The sequence below is a fragment of the Cavia porcellus genome, unplaced genomic scaffold (assembly GCF_034190915.1).
Source record: "Cavia porcellus strain 051 isolate PalLab524CR breed Dunkin Hartley unplaced genomic scaffold, mCavPor4.1 scaffold_26, whole genome shotgun sequence".
Lineage (NCBI taxonomy): Eukaryota > Metazoa > Chordata > Mammalia > Rodentia > Caviidae > Cavia > Cavia porcellus.
Window position 1 is genome coordinate 33,611,783 of NW_026947509.1, and position 20,846 is coordinate 33,632,628.

Below are 20,846 nucleotides of genomic sequence, written 5' to 3' on the forward strand. Positions count from 1 at the left end.
CCAGGGACCAGTAGAGCTACTCCAAAATACATAAAAAAACTAAAAGACATGCAGACAGATCATGCAAATATTAATGAAAAGAAAGTTACATTAGTAGACTTTAGAGAAATGTTAACGATTAGTACATAAAGTAAATACCAGGGAAAATAAAATTACCAGAGACAATCTACAGTAATAAAAGGTTAACTCACCAAGACACAGCACTTATGCACCAAACAAGTTGCAAAAAAATAATACTAAACAGAATCTGAGAGAACTGAAAATATAGACAAATCCAAAAGCTGCAAAACTATCCTTTGGCTCAACATTTGGAACAACAAACAGAAAAATCAGAAAAACTATAGAAAAACAATCAAATAACAGAAGCAAACTGACATTTTTAGAACACTCAAAGAACAAAATAAAAAATATACACTGTTTTCAAGGACCTACATAATAAACCACAACCAGGGAGACAGACCTTTCACACATGGGAAGAAGACTAAGAGATTCAGGAAGAGGGGAAGAAGGGAGAAAAAGGAGGAAATAAAAAGAATTAAGATGTGCTGGAAAAAGAACTAGCTTGTCAAAATACACAAACTACCAAAACTCATGTAAACAAATAATTTAAATAACTCTGTATCTATTAAGGAAATTAAATTCATAGTTTAAAAATTTCCCAAAAAGAAATCTCTGGACTGTTTCACTGCAAAATTCCACTAAACATTTAAATAAGAATAATACCGGCTGGGAATTTAAGCTCCCAAAACTCATGTAAACAAATAATTTAAATAACTCTGTATCTATTAAGGAAATTAAATTCATAGTTTAAAAATTTCCCAAAAAGAAATCTCTGGACTGTTTCACTGCAAAATTCCACTAAACATTTAAATAAGAATAATACCGGCTGGGAATTTAAGCTCAGTGGCATAAGCACTTGCCAGCCAAATGTAAAGTCGTTAGATCCCCAGTACCCCCCCCCAAAAAAAACCAGAAACAAACAAACAAAAACCCCGATTCTAGTACCACATTTTTTGAGAAAACTAAGGAGAAAGAGGGATACTTCCCATTTCAGTATTTTTGGAAGAGGTGGGTTCCCGGGGATCGAACTCATGACCCTCCACTTGCCAGGCAAGTGCTTGTGTCACTGAGCTAAATCCCTGGCCCCCATTTCAGTTTATAAAGTAAATATAAACCTAAAGTAATTTTAATACTTGGGAGGCTTAGGTGGAAGGCCAGCAAGTTGGAGAACTGCCTGGGTCACACACTAGCGCCAGGACAACCTTAACTACTATTTGAGGATGAGGGCAAGGACCCGCCCTCCCCCTCAAATAGTAAATAAAATGAAATAAAACCAGACACTAAAGGGAAAAAAAAGGGAAAGGAAAAAAAGTATAATCCAACATTCTTGATAAAGATACAAGAAATGCTTTAACAAAATGTTAGCAAACAGAATTGAGCAATACATGCAAAGGATTGCATAACAATAATCAAGAAGGGAGTTTATTCCAAGGATGCAAAGCTGTTTCAATATACAACCACCGATTAGTATAATCCACCAGAAATGATTGAAGAAAAACTACATGGTCCCATTAACAGAAGCAGAAAAAGTGTCTCACAAAATCTGATAACTACTCACAATTAAATCTCCAAAAACAAACTGGAAGAGCACTTCCTCAACCTAATAAAGAGTATCTAGATAACCTTATAGTTAACATTACATTTAACGATGAAAGACTGACTGCTTCCTAGGATAAGAACGTAGGAAAAACAAGACTCTTAACACTCTTGCTCATTATAGTGATGGAATAAGTCAGTAAGCAAATAAGAAGCATGCAAGTTGAAAATAAAGAAAAATTAGAAAAAATAAGATAAATCTACCCACGTCCTAAGGACTTGACTGGCTCTTCAGAATCTCAAGGAAATACCCTAAAAGAGAGGTGTGTGTGTATGGGTATTTGCGCACACGTGTTGGGGAGAGGGGTCCGTTAACCAATAAATGAATCCAGTAAAATCATAGAGTGTAAGATAAACACCTAAAATTCTACTGTATTTTTATATGCTACTAGTGAATAAACACCAAGAACATAGTAAATTTATATTTAGGAGTAAATCTGAAAACATGTACTGACTCTATACTGAAATCACACCACAATGCTGCAAACTACTGAAGCCATCTACACTGAAGGCATACAGTAGTAATAGTGGGATGGAGGATCAATGAGATAAAGGTAACAATTCTCAAATTTACTCCGACCCAAAATCTCAGCCAAGATTTTTGGTAAAAATAATTATGATTATTCTAAAATTTTAAGAAAAGGTAAAGAAACTAAAACTAGAAAATAAATTTGAAAAAGAGGAATAAACTGAGAAGACTGGGTCTACCCAATTTCTGCTCCCCTCCAACCAATTTCAACAATCACAACTGTACGGTGTGAAGGAGCAGACACACACCATTAATGGAAGAAGAAAGAAGCCGTAGAAACAGACCCATACAAGTTGCTCAAATGACTTTAACAAAAGAGGAAGAAAGCAATTCCAGAAGGAAAGATCTGGGTCTGGAAGCAAATGAACATCATAGACAAAGCAAAAACAAACAGAACACAGAACAACTTTGAACTACTCTCTCGTACCTTAAACAAAAGGTACCTCAAAATGGATCAAAAATGTGAATATAAAGTTAAAAAGAAATACGAGGAAAAAACCTTTGGGATCTAAAGCTAGGCAAATTCTTCTACTTAGCCTTAATATGAGAAAGAACAAGCCATAAAAAAAGAAACATCTATAAAACGTCATCAAAATTTAAAACTTTTTGCTCTGTGAAAGAGTTAAAAGTATGAAAAGAATAGGAGAAAATAAATGAAAATGTATCAATCAAAGAAGAGTATCTAGAACAAGTAATCAAAAATCTCCAAAAGGTCAAGTGAGATGGCCTGTGGCTGTAATTCCAGCATTTGGAAGGCTGAAGTATGAGGCTAGTCACAGTTTCACAACCAGCCTGGGCTACACAGCAAGACCCTGTCTCAAAACACAGAAAAAGAAAAAACTTTAAATCTCCCACTGAAGAATTCTACCATTTATTGTCAACTTCTCTCAAATTTTTTTCAAATAACTAAAGAGGAAGGAATATACACCACCAGACTCTAAGTCCAAAGCCTAGCAAAGTGATACACTGTCAACTTGAGAAGCTTAGAAATTTAACTAAGCAACTCCGCAGAAAGCTTTACACTGTAAACATCCTCAGTCTGAACACGAGAAGGTCAAGGAGATTTTGTGAATATTACACCTGCTCTGGACAGGTGTGGACTATGTACAATATAAGGGAGGAAAAAGAGGCTTGTTCTTCCCAGCTTTTCGCTCTTGCTGCTTTTGCTGTCTTCTGCCACGTCACAGGGTTATACCTTATGCCATACCACCCTGCACTGAAGCCAGCTAATTAGACACTTAAAACCTCCACGAACTGTGAGCTAAACCTTTCCTTCCTTAATTTTGGGTGTCAGGTATTTTGTCTCAGCAACACGAGAAAAGTAATCAAGACGCAAAGATACTACAAAAAAACAAAATATGTGGCAGAGGATTTTGCTCAACAGCATAAGCACTGCCTGGCAAGTGCAAAGTTGTGAGCTCAATCCCTGGTACAAAAACCAAACCAAAACAAACAAAAAAAGCAAAACAAAAAAACAAAATATGCACAAAATGTAACTAAAGACCAAAATACCTTATGAACATTGATGCAAAAATCTTCAACAAAGTACTGGCAAATCTAGTAGCATAAAAAAGATTTTATACCATAACCAAGTGTGACTTATTCCTGAAATGCAAGGATGGTTCAACATATAAAAATTCATCAATATGATATACCACATTACAGAATAAAAGGGAAAAGAGGGGAACATGATTGTTTCAATTGATGCAAAAGTGGCAGAATCTATCAACCATTTCATAACAAATAACAGCCAACGAACTACAGCTAAAAAGGGCCTATTTCATAATAAATGTTGTATTAAAAACCCTACAACTAATATATTCAGTGGAAAGACAAGTTTTTATTCTAACATCAGAACAAGACAAGCATGTTCACTTTTCACCATTTCTATTCAATGCAATTCTGAATGTTCAAACCAAAGAATTTTTTTTAAAAAGGTGAAGTCATCCAAATTAGAAAGAAGTAAAATTGTCTCTGTATAGATGATATTATAAACAAAACACATTAAGTACATTTAAAATTAATACTGGAATCAATAACTGAATGCTGAAAAGTAACAAGACATAAAGTAAACATAAAAATCAATCTGCTGCTGGGCATGGTGGCACATGCCTATAATCCCAGCATCTTTAGCGTTCAAGGACAGCCTGGGTTACAAAGTGAACTCAAGGTTAGCCTAACCTACATAGTGAGATTCTGCTTCAAAAAGATGACCCAAAAAAAAAAAATAAATAAATTTTTTTTCCCAATTTGCCAGGGTATAGTATTAGTTGCTCAGAAGGCTGAGGTAGGACGATCACTAAGCAAAAGTTCAAACCCAATGAAAAAGAAAATTAAAACAATGAACTTGAATAGACACGTTTGGGGAGCGGGGAAGGAGTGTACTGGGGATCAAACTCACACCCTCGTGCTTCCCAGGCAGGCACTTACACCACTGAGCTAAATCCCCAGCCCTAGACATGCTTTTGAAAACATACAAATGATCAATAAACACATGAAGAGATGCTCAATATCACTAATCATTAGGGAAATGCAAATCAACACTACAAGACACCAGAGGATAACTATTAATTAAAAACCTGAGTCAGCAAGGATGTGGAGAAACTGAAATCCTTGTGCACTCTCTTTGGTAGGAATGTAAAATGATACACCAGCTATGAAAAATAACATGATGATCCCTCAAAAAATTAAAACAGACGAGTATGTTAGCCCACCCCTGTAATCATAGCACTTGGGAGGCTGAAGCAGAAGGACTGCTGTGAGATCAAGGCCAGCCTGGGCTACATAATGAGTTCAAGGCCAGCCTGAAGTGCATAGCGAGACACTGTCTCAAAAAAGACAAAAAAAAAAAAAAACAAAAATTCCGTATGATCTGGCAATTCCTCTTAGATATACACTCCTAAGAAATGAAAACAGGGTCTCAAAGATATCTGTACACTCATACTCACAGAAGCATTATTCACAACAAAATATGAAAGAATACTGTTCCCAAAGGGAATTCTGACATACACTAACACATGCATGAACCTTGATAACATCATGCTAATTGAAATACAGCAGTCACATACTAAAAAACACTGTAATTCCACTTCCATTAAGTACTCATGATTGCCAGAATCAGACAGACAGTAGAATCATGGAGGCCAAGCAAGGGAAATACTGGGTAGAGAGGGCTATGATTATAGAATTACTGTTTAAAGTTTCACTTTGGGAAGATAAAAGGAGTTATGAAGATGACTGGTGGTGATGGTTGTACAACGTTAAACATTTATCACCCTATCAGTTGCATTACCCAAAAGAAATGAAGCCATGTTTTCACAAAAATCTGCTGATTTTGGCAACTTTATCCATAATATTAAAAGATCAGAACCAAGATAAATGATTAAACATACTGTAATGCCTTGGTATCTACTGAGCAATGCAACTCAGTAATGCAAATAACAAGGTGTTATCAAAATATGTGGTAGATGTTGAAATTTTTACAGTAAAAGATGTTCTGCCATTGATCACCCTCAAAATTCTTTCTCTTGCTTCAAACACACTTAGCCTATCATTCTTGACAATTTCTGAAGCACTTCTGGAAATCCTGTCCTGAGTGTCTTTGTAAGATGTGGTAAAAAAAATATGATGAATGCGGCAGCTGAGTGCCATCCAAAGGAAAGGACACTTCTAAATATACTACAATGTGTCCTCATCAACACATCGACCTCATTGACCTTATTAACCGGATCAGTTAATAAGTTATTAATAAGTTAATAAGTTATTAACTGTATTAAAAAGTTATTAATATGTTAATAAGTTATTAACTGGAGAAGTTAATAAGTTAATTTGGGTTCTTCCCCAAGTTCAAAAATGACCATGGAAGGTAAATGTTTTGAATACATTTAGGACATTGAGTCACAAAAGCACAACTAAAGATATAAAAAAAGGATTTCCAGAACTGTTTTACGAATGACAAGAACACTAAGTATTTGAAATGAGGGGGAGGATTTTGAGGAAGACCAATAGCAATGTGTCTTTTACTGTGTAACAAATTTTTAAAATGTTAACATTCAGCCTATGTTTTGATCATCCTTTCCACTGATATAAGAAGCTACATGTGTAAGTCTCCAGAGGTTACGCTGAATAAATAGGGTCAAAGGTTATTTACTGTATGATTCTATTTATATAACTTTCTTAAAATATGGAAATAAAAAACAGATCTGTGGTTATCCAGGAGTATCAAGGGAATAGGTAGAAGGGAAAGGCAGGTGGCCATGACAGAACATGGAACATCCCTTTTGAGGTGGAAAGGTTCTGAATTTATACTGCTATCCAGGTCAATATCCTTATAGTTTTATAAAATGTTATCACTGCAAGAAATTGGGTAAAGGGCACAGAGAATATCTATGTATTATCTCTTACAACTGCAAAGCTATGATTAATCCCAAAAGAAATATAATTAAAATACACACAAAGCCTTGCTCACAGGTATCTTACATTGTACTGAGGTATACACAATAAACATACTTATTATACAACACCAGACAACAGTAAGTGCTATGAAGGAGAGTAAGGCAAAGTAAGCATGGTGGAAGGGGTAACACACTGGAGAGAGCTCACAGCTGGTTAAATGCTGCCTTGAAACTCCTATTAGCAGTGAACAACCAATTTCAGGTTATAAGCAAAATTTCAAAAGCAGAAATAAAGACTCCACAAAAATCCTTTACACTCAGAATCTTCCTCTCATTCTAATCAACTAACATATCACAGAAACCTCTTAAGTAATTCACTGGTAACATTTCTAATGATTCACCACTTCTTACATCAAGTTCAACTTTTAATGGCTAGGTAGACTAAAGTACAGAGAACATGAATAATTCACCTGCCTGCTTACCCAGCCAGGATGCTAGAACTAAGATAATTAAGCATCTTGCCTATATCACCGTCACATTAATCATCACATTCTCTTTGTGCTCAAATTACACACACACACACACACACACACACACACACACACACACACACACTCTTCATATATATAAAAGTCTGAGGACTTACTATTCTGCAAGTTAACATTAAACCTCCTTATTAAATGATGCTAGAGTTAATGGCAGACACTTCAATACTTAAAAGTAGAAAAGAGCAACTTACCTTGAATTTCTCCCTGAGGATCTTTGTAATACCACTTCTGCATTGCTTCATGTAGCATCGGAATTGACACTCCTTTAGCTCTGTGCTCTTGCAGTTTTGATGCCAGTCTCTCATCATCTAGTGCACTGTCTTGGAGATAAGCTACCATCTTCTCAGCTTGCTAGTAAGAGAGATTAAAAAAAAAAAAAAAGAGGAAATGAATATTAAAACACGTGCAGTACACAGTAACAATGCCCCCTTTTTTAGATTGCTTGATCTATTAAAAAGACACTATACAAGGAACAAAGGAGGTTAAAACTTAACTCTGCCCCCAAAATGCCCTGAAACAGGTGCTACTTCCATTTTATAAAAGGGAGAGTTGCTAGGGATATAGCTCAGCAGCAAAGCACCTGCCTGGCAAGTACAAGGTCATGAGTTCAACCCCTGGTACCAAAAAAAAAAAAGACAGAAAGAGGAGAGAGGTGTGAGGAGAGACGAGACAAGATGAGAAAGCAGCTGCTAAGGCTCAAGGATATTAAATATTGCTTCAATGTCTTAAAATTAAGGAAACCGAGATTGAAATACAAACCAATATGAATGAAAACCCAAACTTCTAATTAATACACTAAATTTTTAAACTAGTAAGATTCAAATTCTAAAATGGATAAACTAAACCTATAGAAACCAAGGATATTATGGAACAAATTAAAAATAAAATCTTTTATATGCTTTAATAAGATACTATTCTCCTTCCTTTCTTCAGCATTTCACTCTAATCGTTCCATGCTGGAGAATTCTTTTGTAGAAAAGCAAGCTATCATTTACTTTACGTATAACAATGTATATACAATCACCTAAGATATACAATCTTAGGTGACTATTAGTATCCTTAAACTTTTTTAACCATTCCCTCTATTACACTCCAGGAAAAAACACGTAAGGCAATGACCATCCACAGCTGCTTGGTGTATTCACCATCTCTGACATTCCATTAATGTTCAAAAAGAAAAAAGAAAAGTAAACAGCTAAGGGCAACTTCAGAAGAGCAAAAATAACCTAATATGATGACTACTACATAGCAGAAACTTATAAGCATGAAATGATTTGAAAGACAATTACTCATATAAATAAATGTTAAATAACCAAACAACTTTTCCAGTGCTTAAAATCTAGTATACATGATTTATTTAATTACACATTTATATTTAAGACTTTCTTTTATGGCAGTCTGAAAGGAGACAGAAAAGAGTAACATGAATTTACCTGCTCCAAGTGTTTGAGACCCTCTTCATCATCTGGCTCTGTGGAAACACTGCCCATACCAGGAGCACCAATGACTGGAGTCTCGATTGGCCGCAGGGCAGGACCAGGAGCAGGAACAGGAGGTGGAAGTATGAGAAGAGGAGAAGCTGTGTCCGGAGGGAGCTGTGTCAGGGGTTGCTGGATATCTGTAACCATTTCTAGAAGAAAAGTCAGACTAATGAAAATCCTTGGAAATACACTCTCAGGAAGGTTGACTGCATTATTAAGTTGGGAAGCCTGCTCACTGGACCCAACAGAAATATGAACCCTTTCATGAACACTGAAGCCACTTATGGAGAAGAGTAGTATTCCTCCAGAGCACAACAGAATCACCACAAGATGACAAAAGATAAGGGCTACTACTTTGTAGGTTCTTCTATATGGTGCTGACCTGTGGTGTTAGGAAATCTACCCAATAGTAATAGATGTACCTCTTGGCAACAGTCAGTGTAATCCTTTCTTTGTAACATCACTAAACCAAGATATGTCACCGCTCAGCAAAGCCTTCATTGAAAATATCTAAAAGAATCTTGGGCCTATTTCAAGTCACAATAAATATAATTCAATATATTATATGTTTTATTTAGGAATCTATCTGCATAGGATAGTACTTTCTTTTCAGTAGGAATAAAAATTGCAGAGGTAATTCCTATTAGTTTCTAGTAGTTCTAACCTCTCAGTATGCAGGTTCTTGAATCGGAAAGGAGAGGAGCTAGGATATCGATATGGCTCAAATGAAGAGCGCTAGCTTAGCACATCCAAGGCTGAATTCAATCCTTAGAAGAGCAGGACAGGACAGGAGAGAAGAGCATGTGGAAATTAACTACATACAACTGCATTTTCTCCTTCGAAACTTTGTTTGCTCAATTAGATAGCTTCTCCAATCCCTGTTCCTCTCTTTCTTTGCCAAACTACTGAACAGGACAGTTATATAAGCTGTCTCCATTTCCCTGCCACCCACACCTACTACACAGTGTGACTTCCACTCCCCACCTCTCTCAAAGACAGACAGTGACGCAAAGCTGCTAAACTCAGAGACTTTCACTATCTTCCCATTTAAGTCTCTTTCTGGCATCTGATGTTACCGACCCAGCTCTATGCTCAATCGTTCTCTTCCTCAATTTTCCTGCACTCTCCTCTCCTGACTCTCCTTGTGTTACTAAAGATTATTCTCTAGTTCTCTTCCTCTATGTAGTCTAAGACTAGGAATTACCCAAAGGTTCTAGTCTCAATCTACTTTTCTTCTCATCCCTACCCAAGGATTGGTAATTTCTAAAATTCTTATTCTTCCCTGGCCCTAAACTGTTTTCTCACTCACAACTATTCTCTGGTCATTTCTACTTCTCATTTTGGAGACAATGTTCAAAATTAAATTTATTCTCCTCTCTCTCAAATGCACCCCTCAATTTCCATTCTCTTTTTCTTGTAAATGGTACCATAGTCCTCTCAGGCACCTCCATCACCTTTGACTTTTCTCTCAGTGATTAAGACCCTGTTAAGTTTGAATCTGAAATTTCATCTGCTGCTCCCTTCCCTTTACAGATAGATGCACTGCACAGGAGTCATCACAAGAACAGATGCTACACACAGCCACTGAATCTCAGTTCCAACTGTGTTTCCCACCAGTCTTCTTTTCACACCTCAGATCACATCTAAATAAAAACAAAAGATGATTCCTGCCCATGCCTTAATCTACCTCATATCCTTACTTTAGCACTGCAATACCCACTGCCAATTCGTCTAACTGTACCTTCGAATTCCACTTATTACTCTAAGGTATGTTCAAAAATGACCTACTTCCTATGGCATTCCAAGAGACTATCAATAGTGGCAGTCTATCATTTTTTTGCCCTGGCTTAGTGATATACACATGATTTAATTCTCCAGAGACTATAAATCTGGAATGTTAACCTTTAATGCTTATCTATAAAGATTTTCAATACCTACATGTCTGGACTCAACCCTAAAATTTCCCAGAATAAAACCTGCAGGCACATCCATTCAAGAAAGTAAACTTCAAGTAAGTCTGAGACATATAACTCAGAAACAAGTTTTATGATTCAAAAATGTCTTACAAGGTACAGGTCCTACTAACACCTGACTTGGACAGATTCAAATACTTATTAAATTCGTTCACTCAGTAGCTTTCTAGTACACAAAAAACTGGGAAAAGAAGTATTGATTCAAACTCTCAACAGATCTTTATAAAATTATAATATTGTATGAGAAACAGTACCAGTTGGTCAAGAAGGAGAAAATGACAATTTAGCTTAGGACATAGACTGAAGGTTTCAGGAAGAAAAAAGCATGAATACAGAACAGGGTAGCAATCAGCACCAGAGGCTTTGAGGCTGGCAAGTGAAGTGTGAGAAAAATAAGGAGGCTAGCATCAAAACTGTACTGAGGGAAGCAGGGGCTCAATCATGACAGGTCTTACCAGCCCTTGTAAAGGGTTCGAACTTTCATGATGAAAAACAACTCTTCAACATCAGGTGTTATGTCATATATACAAGAGTAATTGTGGAAGTAAACGCTGATATTGCCTAAAAATGTATTATTAGCAGTAATACTAGAGAATATGCTACAACCTTATTTTCTAGCAAAGGTGATGGACTTTCAGATTTCCCCACATATTCTTCTTGGAACAACAGCATTCTGATATGAAGCAAGATACACAAATAACATTAGAAGAAAGGAAGGTTAACTGCCTGGGAACTAAACCAATACGGAGGACCATAAATCCAACCTATAAGATTCTAACTCTATTTTGGTGAATTCTAAGATGAAAACATGTAGGAAACACTGACTGACTAGGTTTACTGATAAAATGATCCACTGCAATAATTGATGCCTACCAACAGTTCTGAATTGAACAGAATAATAAACAGAAGCCCAGCATATTACTGATCACTGCCGCACAGAATCTTACTGCTTGTCTAATTTATAAATACATACCTTCCACTCTGTTAGGGACCTTGGCTGATAGAACACTTTCCACTTGATTCTCCTCTTCAGTTTTTTCCATTTGGTCAGTCTGAGGTTCATCTTTCTTTTCAAATTGTGATGCTTCCTGAGGCTGATGTTCTGAAGGAGTGCTTGGTCTAGCAGATGACGATGAAGTATGGGGTGTTTCCTCACTTGTTTCTGCAATACAAAATAATCTTAAATGAATTTAGGAAAAGTTTTGGTTTGATAGAGGAGAAAGATAAAAGACATAAAGAACCTTACTAACTCCTACTCTACCTGTTTTGTCTCCCTCTTTCTTGTTTGTCTTATCTGGTTCTTTGGCCTCTTCATTATGGCTACCCTCAGAATCAGAGCACTCCTCCCCTTCCTCCACAGGCCGGAAGTCCATCTCCTGCTCTTCAGGAATAGGTTCTTTCTGTACTTTCTATAGCAAGAAAATAAAGCCACAAGTCAACAACATATTTGCCTTAGTATAAGGTTAGCGTCTGTCATCACATTTAAAATAAATCTCTTACTTTAAGAGAGAGAAATGCTCCAGATGAGTCAAATGTGCCCATTTCTTCTTCAGCATCCTCTAAGCACCATTCAGGCAAGCTATCCCTGTCGTCATCTATGCTCCCACTGCCAGAGCGCACCCTGCGGTAGCCCCGCTCATCATCCCGATCTCGAAAGTCAAACTCAAACCTCCGACGTCGTTCCATGTGTTCCCGCCAGCCTGCAGAACGAGGGCCATCTGAGATGAGGAGGAGGACACACACCTTAGAAAAACTTTATGATCCAATACATGAAAAATAAAATCATGGAAAGGAAATACCAGAACAAAACTATGACTGACAGGAAATTCAAATCAATCAAACTACTGAAGAGAAAAAAATTAAGCAAGTGAATAAAGTTCAGAACTCGTAGTTTATGTAATCCCCACTAAGTGTCAGCAGTGCTTACCTTCATCAAGTATGAGCCACACAACATACTCTAAAAGCTTTAGGAGATAAATTTAAAACAAAGTACCTTGAAAGGCATCCCACTTGAAGTATGCACTTTTAATAAGCTTTAGGTATCCGATTAACGCTGATATAGCCACTCATGTGGCCTACTCTTAGCTGGTACTGACAGCACTGGATATCTTTCCACACTAAAAGTTTATGCCTTCTCTATTGCTGATCTTTAAAGCATTTTCTTTCTTCCATTAAATCACTCCTTATGGATAAGACCAGCTCCCCGTGTTAATTTATAGTATCAAATTCATCATGCCTACTTGCTAAAGCCAACTTCTCATTTGTAATTTTGACTCCTAACGAAAACTGACAGAGCTACAGCACTGGCAGATTACGTTACATGGGTTTCTATATGACCTAGTATCCTAATTTTATACATTAGGAGGAAATTAAAACTGGGACGGAACAAAACAAGAACTATGGCAAAGCAAAAATAGAACCAAATTCTGCATCTTCTGGGGCTTTTCCACCATCACATGTAGAATCACAGTCCCTTTCCTTTTTCTCGCTCCTTTTCCTCTACCACTCTACCACTGAGCCACATACATCCCCAGTTGTCTTCCTCTTTCTCATCTCCTAATTCTCTCTAGGGAGTTTTCATTTCCATGTAACACTCTCCAGGAACATTCCTTTGTCTACTCCAGCATGCTATATATTACATCTACCTTCCAAAAAAAGACTACCTAAGAACAAGATCCTACTTACAGTATTTTTCTTAAAAGGAATGAGAATTTTTCTATTCTTGATTGCTTACTCTGTAAGATACACAGAAAAAATGAGGACAAAATGAAATATTCTTATAAATGAGGGCCAATTTGCTAGAGTCAGTGATCTTAAAAACTCAAAACTACAAAACAAAAGGTAAAGCATTAAGCTTTGGACAAACACAGGTAGCAACTGGTAAGAACAAGAAATTATTCCCATACTCTTCAGCTCTACTTATAACAACTAAACACTATTCACTACCTTCTATGGGAACTATGGAATTTTATACCTAGATTCCTGAAGTGTAAACCTAGAGTCATTATTCAAAAGGAGTCTTCAAGATCAAATGTTGAATTCCAGAGTCCTGTCTACTACTATCATTTCTAAGCAGTCTAAGTATGCACCATGATAGGAATCTATCCTTCTAGGCACCTGGCTCATGTTCCCGCTTACTGAGTTTCCTAAGTTCAGCCCTAGAGTGGATGACTCTCTGTCCTCCACGCCCCCAACTCCAACTACATCCAGCTGCAAGCCCTATTTGAATAAAACAACATCCTGTAATTCTGCTATTTTCTTACCAACAGCTAATAAAACTAAAGATTACTAAGGTTGATATTTATGAGTCTTATATCTGAGCTTACAATGTACACTATTTTCATAAAATCAACCAAAATAACTACATTTACATTTATATAATTAATTCTCAAATTCTACTCTCAAATTATATAATACTCAAATTCTAATAAGAGATAAACAATATGAAATGTTAATAGCCTGTTAACAACTACTATATTCAGACTAAGTTTTAAAATTCTGGTTAAAAAAAGTAGATCGTATTTCTTTTGAATGTATTGGTAGTTTTTTCTGACCTCTATGCTTCACCAAGTCAAAAAATGACTTTTAAAAATATGTGGATGGATCATCAGGCATGGTGGCACATTGCTATAATCCCAGCGCTCAGGGGGCTGAGGTAGGAGGACTGTGAGTTTGAGGGTAAGCTTGCCTACAAACTGAGTTCAAGGCCATATTGAACTACATAGCACAATCCTGTCTCAAGAGAAGGAAGGGAAAAAAAGATGATTCAATTGAAAAAAGATAATAAAGAACCAAATTCTAATTTGTGAGGACATGGAAGACAACACTAAAATTTTACTTAACTATCTTAAATAAAGTCAGTATCAGACATTTGGGCTCGGAAATACTGTTCATCTTCCAAAACATTCACCTTGTTTGTTTTTGACCAGCTGGAATTTCTCTTCTCCTTCAACCCAGATCCTGTCCATGCTTCACTAAATCCTGGTTGGGAACATAGTCTACACACTGATCGGCTTGCAGTCAAGCTCAGCACAAAATGTCTCAGTGCCTTAAGAGGACTTTAACATTTGGTTGCCCAGGACACAGCCTGATGAGAACTGTCTGGATCCTGTGATGTAAACAATGCCCAGGACTGACAGAAAACCTGCCCAGAAGCCGCATGAAGAGCTGATACAAATGCATCCTAACTCTCTCTGCAGAGCAACTTCATCATGTTTCTAACTACCCACGAGCCCATAAAACTCAATGCCTATTAAGATGTTTACTCAGATGCAGCCTAGTGGTTTTGAAGATAAATATTTTTAAAGGGAAAAACCATTTACGGTATTACAATTCCTTTTATTGAAGGCAAGCTTCCTTGGCACATGGCTGTTGATAACATTATCACACACATGAAACGCAAAAGCATTGTACTCTGTACCTTCAAGTTCTGCATGACCCTATAATACAAGCTGCAGTTGCACCTGATTATCATGAGGCATGGAATCAGCACTTTAGTAGAGCATGAACTTTAACACAAAGCACCAGTGTCTTTAATTATCAGCATATCTAATGTCCGAGAAGAACAGTTTGAAGCTTTCTTAAGAGTCCAACAGAAGAACTTTAAAAACTACTAATCACTACTATTCTCTCTCCTTTTGCTTAAGTCAAAAGGACAAAAGAATGAACTTGTGATTTTGTGTCTGACCTGCGTTTTAGATTTCTTCTTCAAATAAAGATACATCACATTTTCAAAAATAAATCTTTTATTTGGAAAAATACCTACTTGTAAAGAGGACACATATTACAAGAATATAATTTATACATTTCTAAGTTTTTATCCCAACCCCTCCCACTGTAAATTTTAAAGAATGCTAAGATTAAACGATTACACATTACACAAATCTGAATGAAACCCTCTCTGCAGCAGGAGCAAGCAGGTGCTTTCCATTAAACTATACTCTTTGCCCCAGGAAAATAAAAGTGATTTCAATCAACTGAATAGATGTGTTGGAGAGTTTTTATCCTGAAATTTCTCTAGTAGAAGGCTTAGTATTATGGCATAAATGACCCCCTCCCCTTTTTTTTTAAAAAAGTTTGCCTTTTTCACGTAATCCCTATTACTGATGTGTCATTTCTTTGTGCACCCACATTGTGCTCAAGTGCATTTTATTATCTGCTTTGAATAAATCTCTCATTCCTCTTAAAAACAAAACAAAATTTCTCTAACACTTTCGCCAAACCATCGCTTATTTCAGTCCCTCTGAACTTTTATATAACAAAATTCTTACCAGGGCTGTGAGGCCGCCACCTCTCTCCATCCCTTCTTGACCCAGCAAGCCGCCAACCTCCATCTTCATCTTCTCCATTTTGTTCCTCTCTAAAGATTCGCCAATTTTCACTTTCTGACCGTATAAATTCATGCTTTCTCCCCACTGATGTTGGTCCACTTTCCTCAAAATTTGGTCTCCCTATGAATAAAACAAGAAAACATGGTAAATTATCATGTGCCCTTAGCTCAACTCAAACTTTCCAGAAGAATAAGCCAATTTAATGTTCAAAAAATATCAATAAAATAACTGTGAACATATACACATATCACTTTTCTTAAAACTGAAGGTTTATAAAATAGGTAATTACTTTTAAAATACAAGTAATATATGTGTTTTTAAAAGGACATGTAACAAAAAAATGAGCCAATCATCCTCTAATGTAAGATCTGCAAACTTACTCTACAGAATTAACCACCATCAGTTTATCAGCCTTCAAAACACTATTCATAGGTACATGTACCATGCATCCACACACACAAATGCTACCCTGCTGATGTTATATGTGCCATTTTATACCTGTGTTTTTTCACCTAACAGTATATCTTGTCAATCCTTCCTGACCCAGACATACTTTTTTATATAGTAATTTTTATTATACAATGTGTTGACCTTGCACTGTAATTTTGCCTAAACAGGAAATTGGAACACTTCAACCTCTTTTATGCCAAAAAGGATTGTAAATTCAAAAAGTATAGATTGTGAGTTACAATTTTCCATTTACTCTAGCATCTAGTATAGCACAGGCATATAACAAACATAGTAAGTTTGCTTGTGAGTCGGGCTGTACTATCAGATTAAAGAATACTGATTTTAGGAAAGAGGGATTATCTGCTGCAAAAATACACAACCTGCCCTCTCATTGTGATCAGCAGTCTCCTAAGAGTCCCCAGGAACCCCTGCTGACTTGTCTCCCGTAATGCTCTCCCAAATGTTAATGCTCTCCCAACTGTGGGCTGGACTGACTCCTAATAAACAGAATACAACTAAAGTAATGAAATGCCGTTTCTAATGCTGTTTTTAAAAACCTGTGGCTTTGATTCTGGACATGTTCCCCGAAAGAAGTCAGCAGCCATATGATGGGATACCCTGTAGAGTTTAAACCTGATAAAGAACTGAGGCTTGCCACAAAAAAAATAAGTGAGTTTGGAAGTGGATCCAACCCAGCACAGCCTTGAGATGACAGCCATGCTAGTGGATACTGACTACAGCCACAAATCTGGGCCAGAAACACTTACCTAACAAGTAGGGCTGCTCTTAGATCCCTTGCCCATAGAAAAAGAGATCATGTTTGTTGTTATCAGCCACTAAGATTTGTAACATAATCATAAATAATAAAAATACTCACCAAATTTTCTCATGTTATAGCTAATATTGACACTCAAAAAAATAACCCAGGAGAACTGCCCAAAATCAGACATCATTTTACAAACAGCATAGATGAGATTCTAATGTTAATCTTCTGACCATCGAACAAATATTTATAACACACGAAATGCCAAGATCTATGGATGTGAATACGAACATATTCTATGTCTGTCCTTGGGTCAGAAGACCTCCAAGGCTTTCCTGCTTAGACAGAGGGGGCAATCCACTTTCACAAAGTAGCACTTTCATTATGACCTAATGAAAAATTTAGTCATACTTACAAAGAGAATTGAAAACAAATTAAGTCCTAAAGTATACATAAATTAGAAAACAATGGAGAATAGCTTTTACCATGTAATCAGTCAGCCATGAACATCATATGTGAGGCACAGACATACAGTGCTAATCACATCAAGGATAAGCTAAAAGAATCACTCACTATCACCTACTTTTACCCCAAATCTTTGAAAAAGTAATCAAGGTACCAATGTACATAACACAATACTAATGGCAAAACAGGGAACTGACCAAAAGCCTGTTATTAAGGCTGGGAATGTAGCCCAGTGATAGAGCATTTGCTTATCATGTGTGAAGTCCTTAATTAATTAATTAATTTACAGGTACCAGGAATGAAACTCAGGACCATGCACTCGCCAGGCAGGTGCTTATGTCACTGTGCTATATCGCCAGCCCTGAAGCCCTAAATTTAATCCCTAATATGACAAGGGGAAAAAAGAAAAAAGGGGGAAAAAAAAAAGTCACTTTTCTTAGCATGATAAACTATTAAAGATTTTACTAAATAAAAAATTAAAGTTATTAAAATACTAGTGGGCTGGGGATTTAGCTCAGTGGCTTAAGTGCCTGCTTGGCAAAGCGCAAGGTCCTGTGTTCGATCCCCGGTACCACAAAAAAACACAAACAAAAACAAAAAATAGAACACTAGTAATTCCACAATCTTAAAAATAGAAATATTTACCTGTAACTTTAACTTTTTTTTTTTTTTTTTGAGACACCTGAATTACGCTAGCCTCAAACCTCCAGGTTTAAGTGATCCTTGTGCCTCAGTTTTTCAAGCAGCCGAGACTAGAGATAAACATGTCTAGAATAACTTTTAGGTTTATGGGCTTACAATCTGTGTGTCTACTATTGTGTAATGTTTTTCATGTGTAACAGCAAACATTTCTCTTCTATGTATCTTTCTTTCTAATAATGCAAACAGGCACATACTAATTTCATCTCGCTGCTGTAGCATAAATGTATTAGACACTAATTTTTGCCAGTTATAAATATTGAAGCAAGAAATACGATTAATGAGTCCAGTGCTGTAATCCTAGCACTCGGGAGAGTGAGGCAGGATTGTTTTGAGTTCAAGGCCAGCCTGAGCTATACAGTGAGTTCAAGATCAGCCTAGGGTACAGACAGAGAACCTGTACTACAGGAGAGAGACTGTACTACAAATGTATGCTAATTTTTAAAAATAAAATTAAAAAAAGAGAAATAACTGCATGTGTTTTACATTTCTGAACTCTTTCTTCTTAAAGAACAAGTGCAACAAATGAAACTTTGAGCCAAATGACAGGCTTGACAGGGGCCAGGGATTTAGTTAAGTGGCACAGGAGCCAGCTTGGCCAAGTGCAAGGTTGGAGTTCGATCCCTGGTACCAAAAAACCCCCTCAAGCAAACAGACAGGCTTGACAACAGCATCAATATACCAACTGCCATGCCAAAAAAAAAAAAAAAAAAGAAGTCAAACCATCGACAATATCTTCTTCCCTTAGCAACATCAAATGGTGATTGCCTTTTAAAATGTTTATTTGTAATTGTACAATGGTATACTAATGTAACTTAAACCTGAATTCTTCACTGAAGTATTGTTTTCTTATTTTTTTTTCTGTCTTTATTTCCCTCTGGGTGAACCTTTCACAACATTTTTTCCTAACTTAGGAGGTTAACATCTTTGTTCTAGGTTAACTTCTTTATCCTTGTAACCACACTTTGTACTTTTCATATTAGTACCTAGGAACAATAAAAATATAAAAGACAAGATAAAGTAAAAATAAGGAAACTGTAGAAAGAAAAAAATCTGGCTTTTTTACTTAGTGAAAACTATCCTGTAATTCCTAAACTATTGGAAAATCTGTATATTATAAAGTTTGAATAAACATTTATGCTATTTCTTGTTGCTAAAAAGATCTAACACAGAAATTTTATACGTAAGGAGCACCAAGGACCAAAACCATAAAGATCATCTTGAAAGCATTAGACCTGGTTTTAAACTCTAGCTCCAATTCAGGTGTGGTAGCACATGCCTGTAATTCCAGCACTTGGGAGGCTAAGGAAGGAGATCACCTGTGTGATCAAGGCTAGCCTGGACTGCATGAGACCATGACTCAAAAGTAAATTAATTAATGAAATAAAACAAAACAAATGCAACTCAACTCTAGCGTTCTTATCAATATACCTCATGAAAGGGGCCAGGGATTTAGCTCGGTGGCATAAGCATCTGCCTCGCAAATGTGAGGTTGTGAGTTCATCCCCAGTACCAAAAAAAATCTCCAAAACAAAAAACCTCATAAAAACCAATTCCTCAGTGAAAGGAGGGAATCAAGTGAAGCAGCATGTATTTACATGAACACTAACCTACTCTACCACTGTAACAAATGAGTTCAAATTTTATTACCAGTGAATATTTGCAAGTAACACTGCAATATATTTTCCACTTATCAACTGTAACAGATTATATTATGATTTCTCTGGTAAACAAAGGGAAACCAAAATTACATACAAGGATGTCTTATCTCCCACCTCCAACAGCAAATATCCTCAGGGGTCACTGTCGTTTTCCTACCAGAAGAGTGAAAAGGATTCAACAACTTGTGGGTAGACTTTGCTCACTTTCTCTAGCACCCCTTTAAGAAACCTTTTAGTAGAAATAATACATTCTTATCCAACAGAGTACAAAAACCATACAGTACGATTTGCTGAATTTTCACAAAGCACATGACCACCACTTTAGATTACAAAATCTGCACCTATAATCCCAGTTACTCCTAATCCTAAGCAGATGGAGTGCAAATTTGAGGCTAGCCTAAGCAACATAGCAAGACCCTGTTAACACAGCAATACCCTGTTTCGAAATGAAATTTTAAAAAACAGAAACCAGGAGCTCAGAAATCCTCACATGCTTTCCCAATTGGCTCTTGCCAACGTAAATATGCTGACGTCTATTCCCAAATATTAGTTTTGTCTCTTTTGAACTCTTTTATATAAATGAAATATTCATTTACAACTTGATTCTTTTATTGAACTCATGGAGACCCAATCACATTTGTAGAGAGTACAGGGTATATTCTGCACTGCCATACAGGAGGTCACTGTATAAAAACACCACAATGTATTACTTTTACTCTCTTACTGACACAAATTTAGGTCATTTTTTGTTCTTTGCTATTATGAACTATGCTTTTATGAACATTCTTAAATACAAATCTTTGAAAGCATATGTTTACGTTTTTGTTTAGTATATAATATACCTCAGTATGAAATTACTGTGTCATAGCTTACTTGACATTTATCATTATTACCAAA

At 36.4% G+C, this 20,846-nt stretch overlaps 1 protein-coding gene across 5 annotated transcripts in view; it reads right to left on the bottom strand.

The window, feature by feature from the left end:
• Gigyf2 (GRB10 interacting GYF protein 2) overlaps positions 1-20,846 on the bottom strand; it is a 128,714-nt gene that overhangs the window by 34,284 nt on the left and 73,584 nt on the right. For 4 of the 5 annotated variants that reach the window (XM_013157487.3, XM_063237101.1, XM_063237098.1 and 1 more), the window contains 6 exons: positions 15,852-16,031; positions 12,082-12,299; positions 11,843-11,990; positions 11,555-11,743; positions 8,561-8,757; positions 7,319-7,478 (listed from right to left, as the gene is read on the bottom strand). In XM_013157487.3, the coding sequence (XP_013012941.1) occupies positions 7,319-7,478; positions 8,561-8,757; positions 11,555-11,743; positions 11,843-11,990; positions 12,082-12,299; positions 15,852-16,031 (1,092 nt within the window). The remainder of the gene's footprint in view (positions 1-7,318; positions 7,479-8,560; positions 8,758-11,554; positions 11,744-11,842; positions 11,991-12,081; positions 12,300-15,851; positions 16,032-20,846) is intronic. The other variant, XM_063237100.1, reaches the window with a different exon arrangement.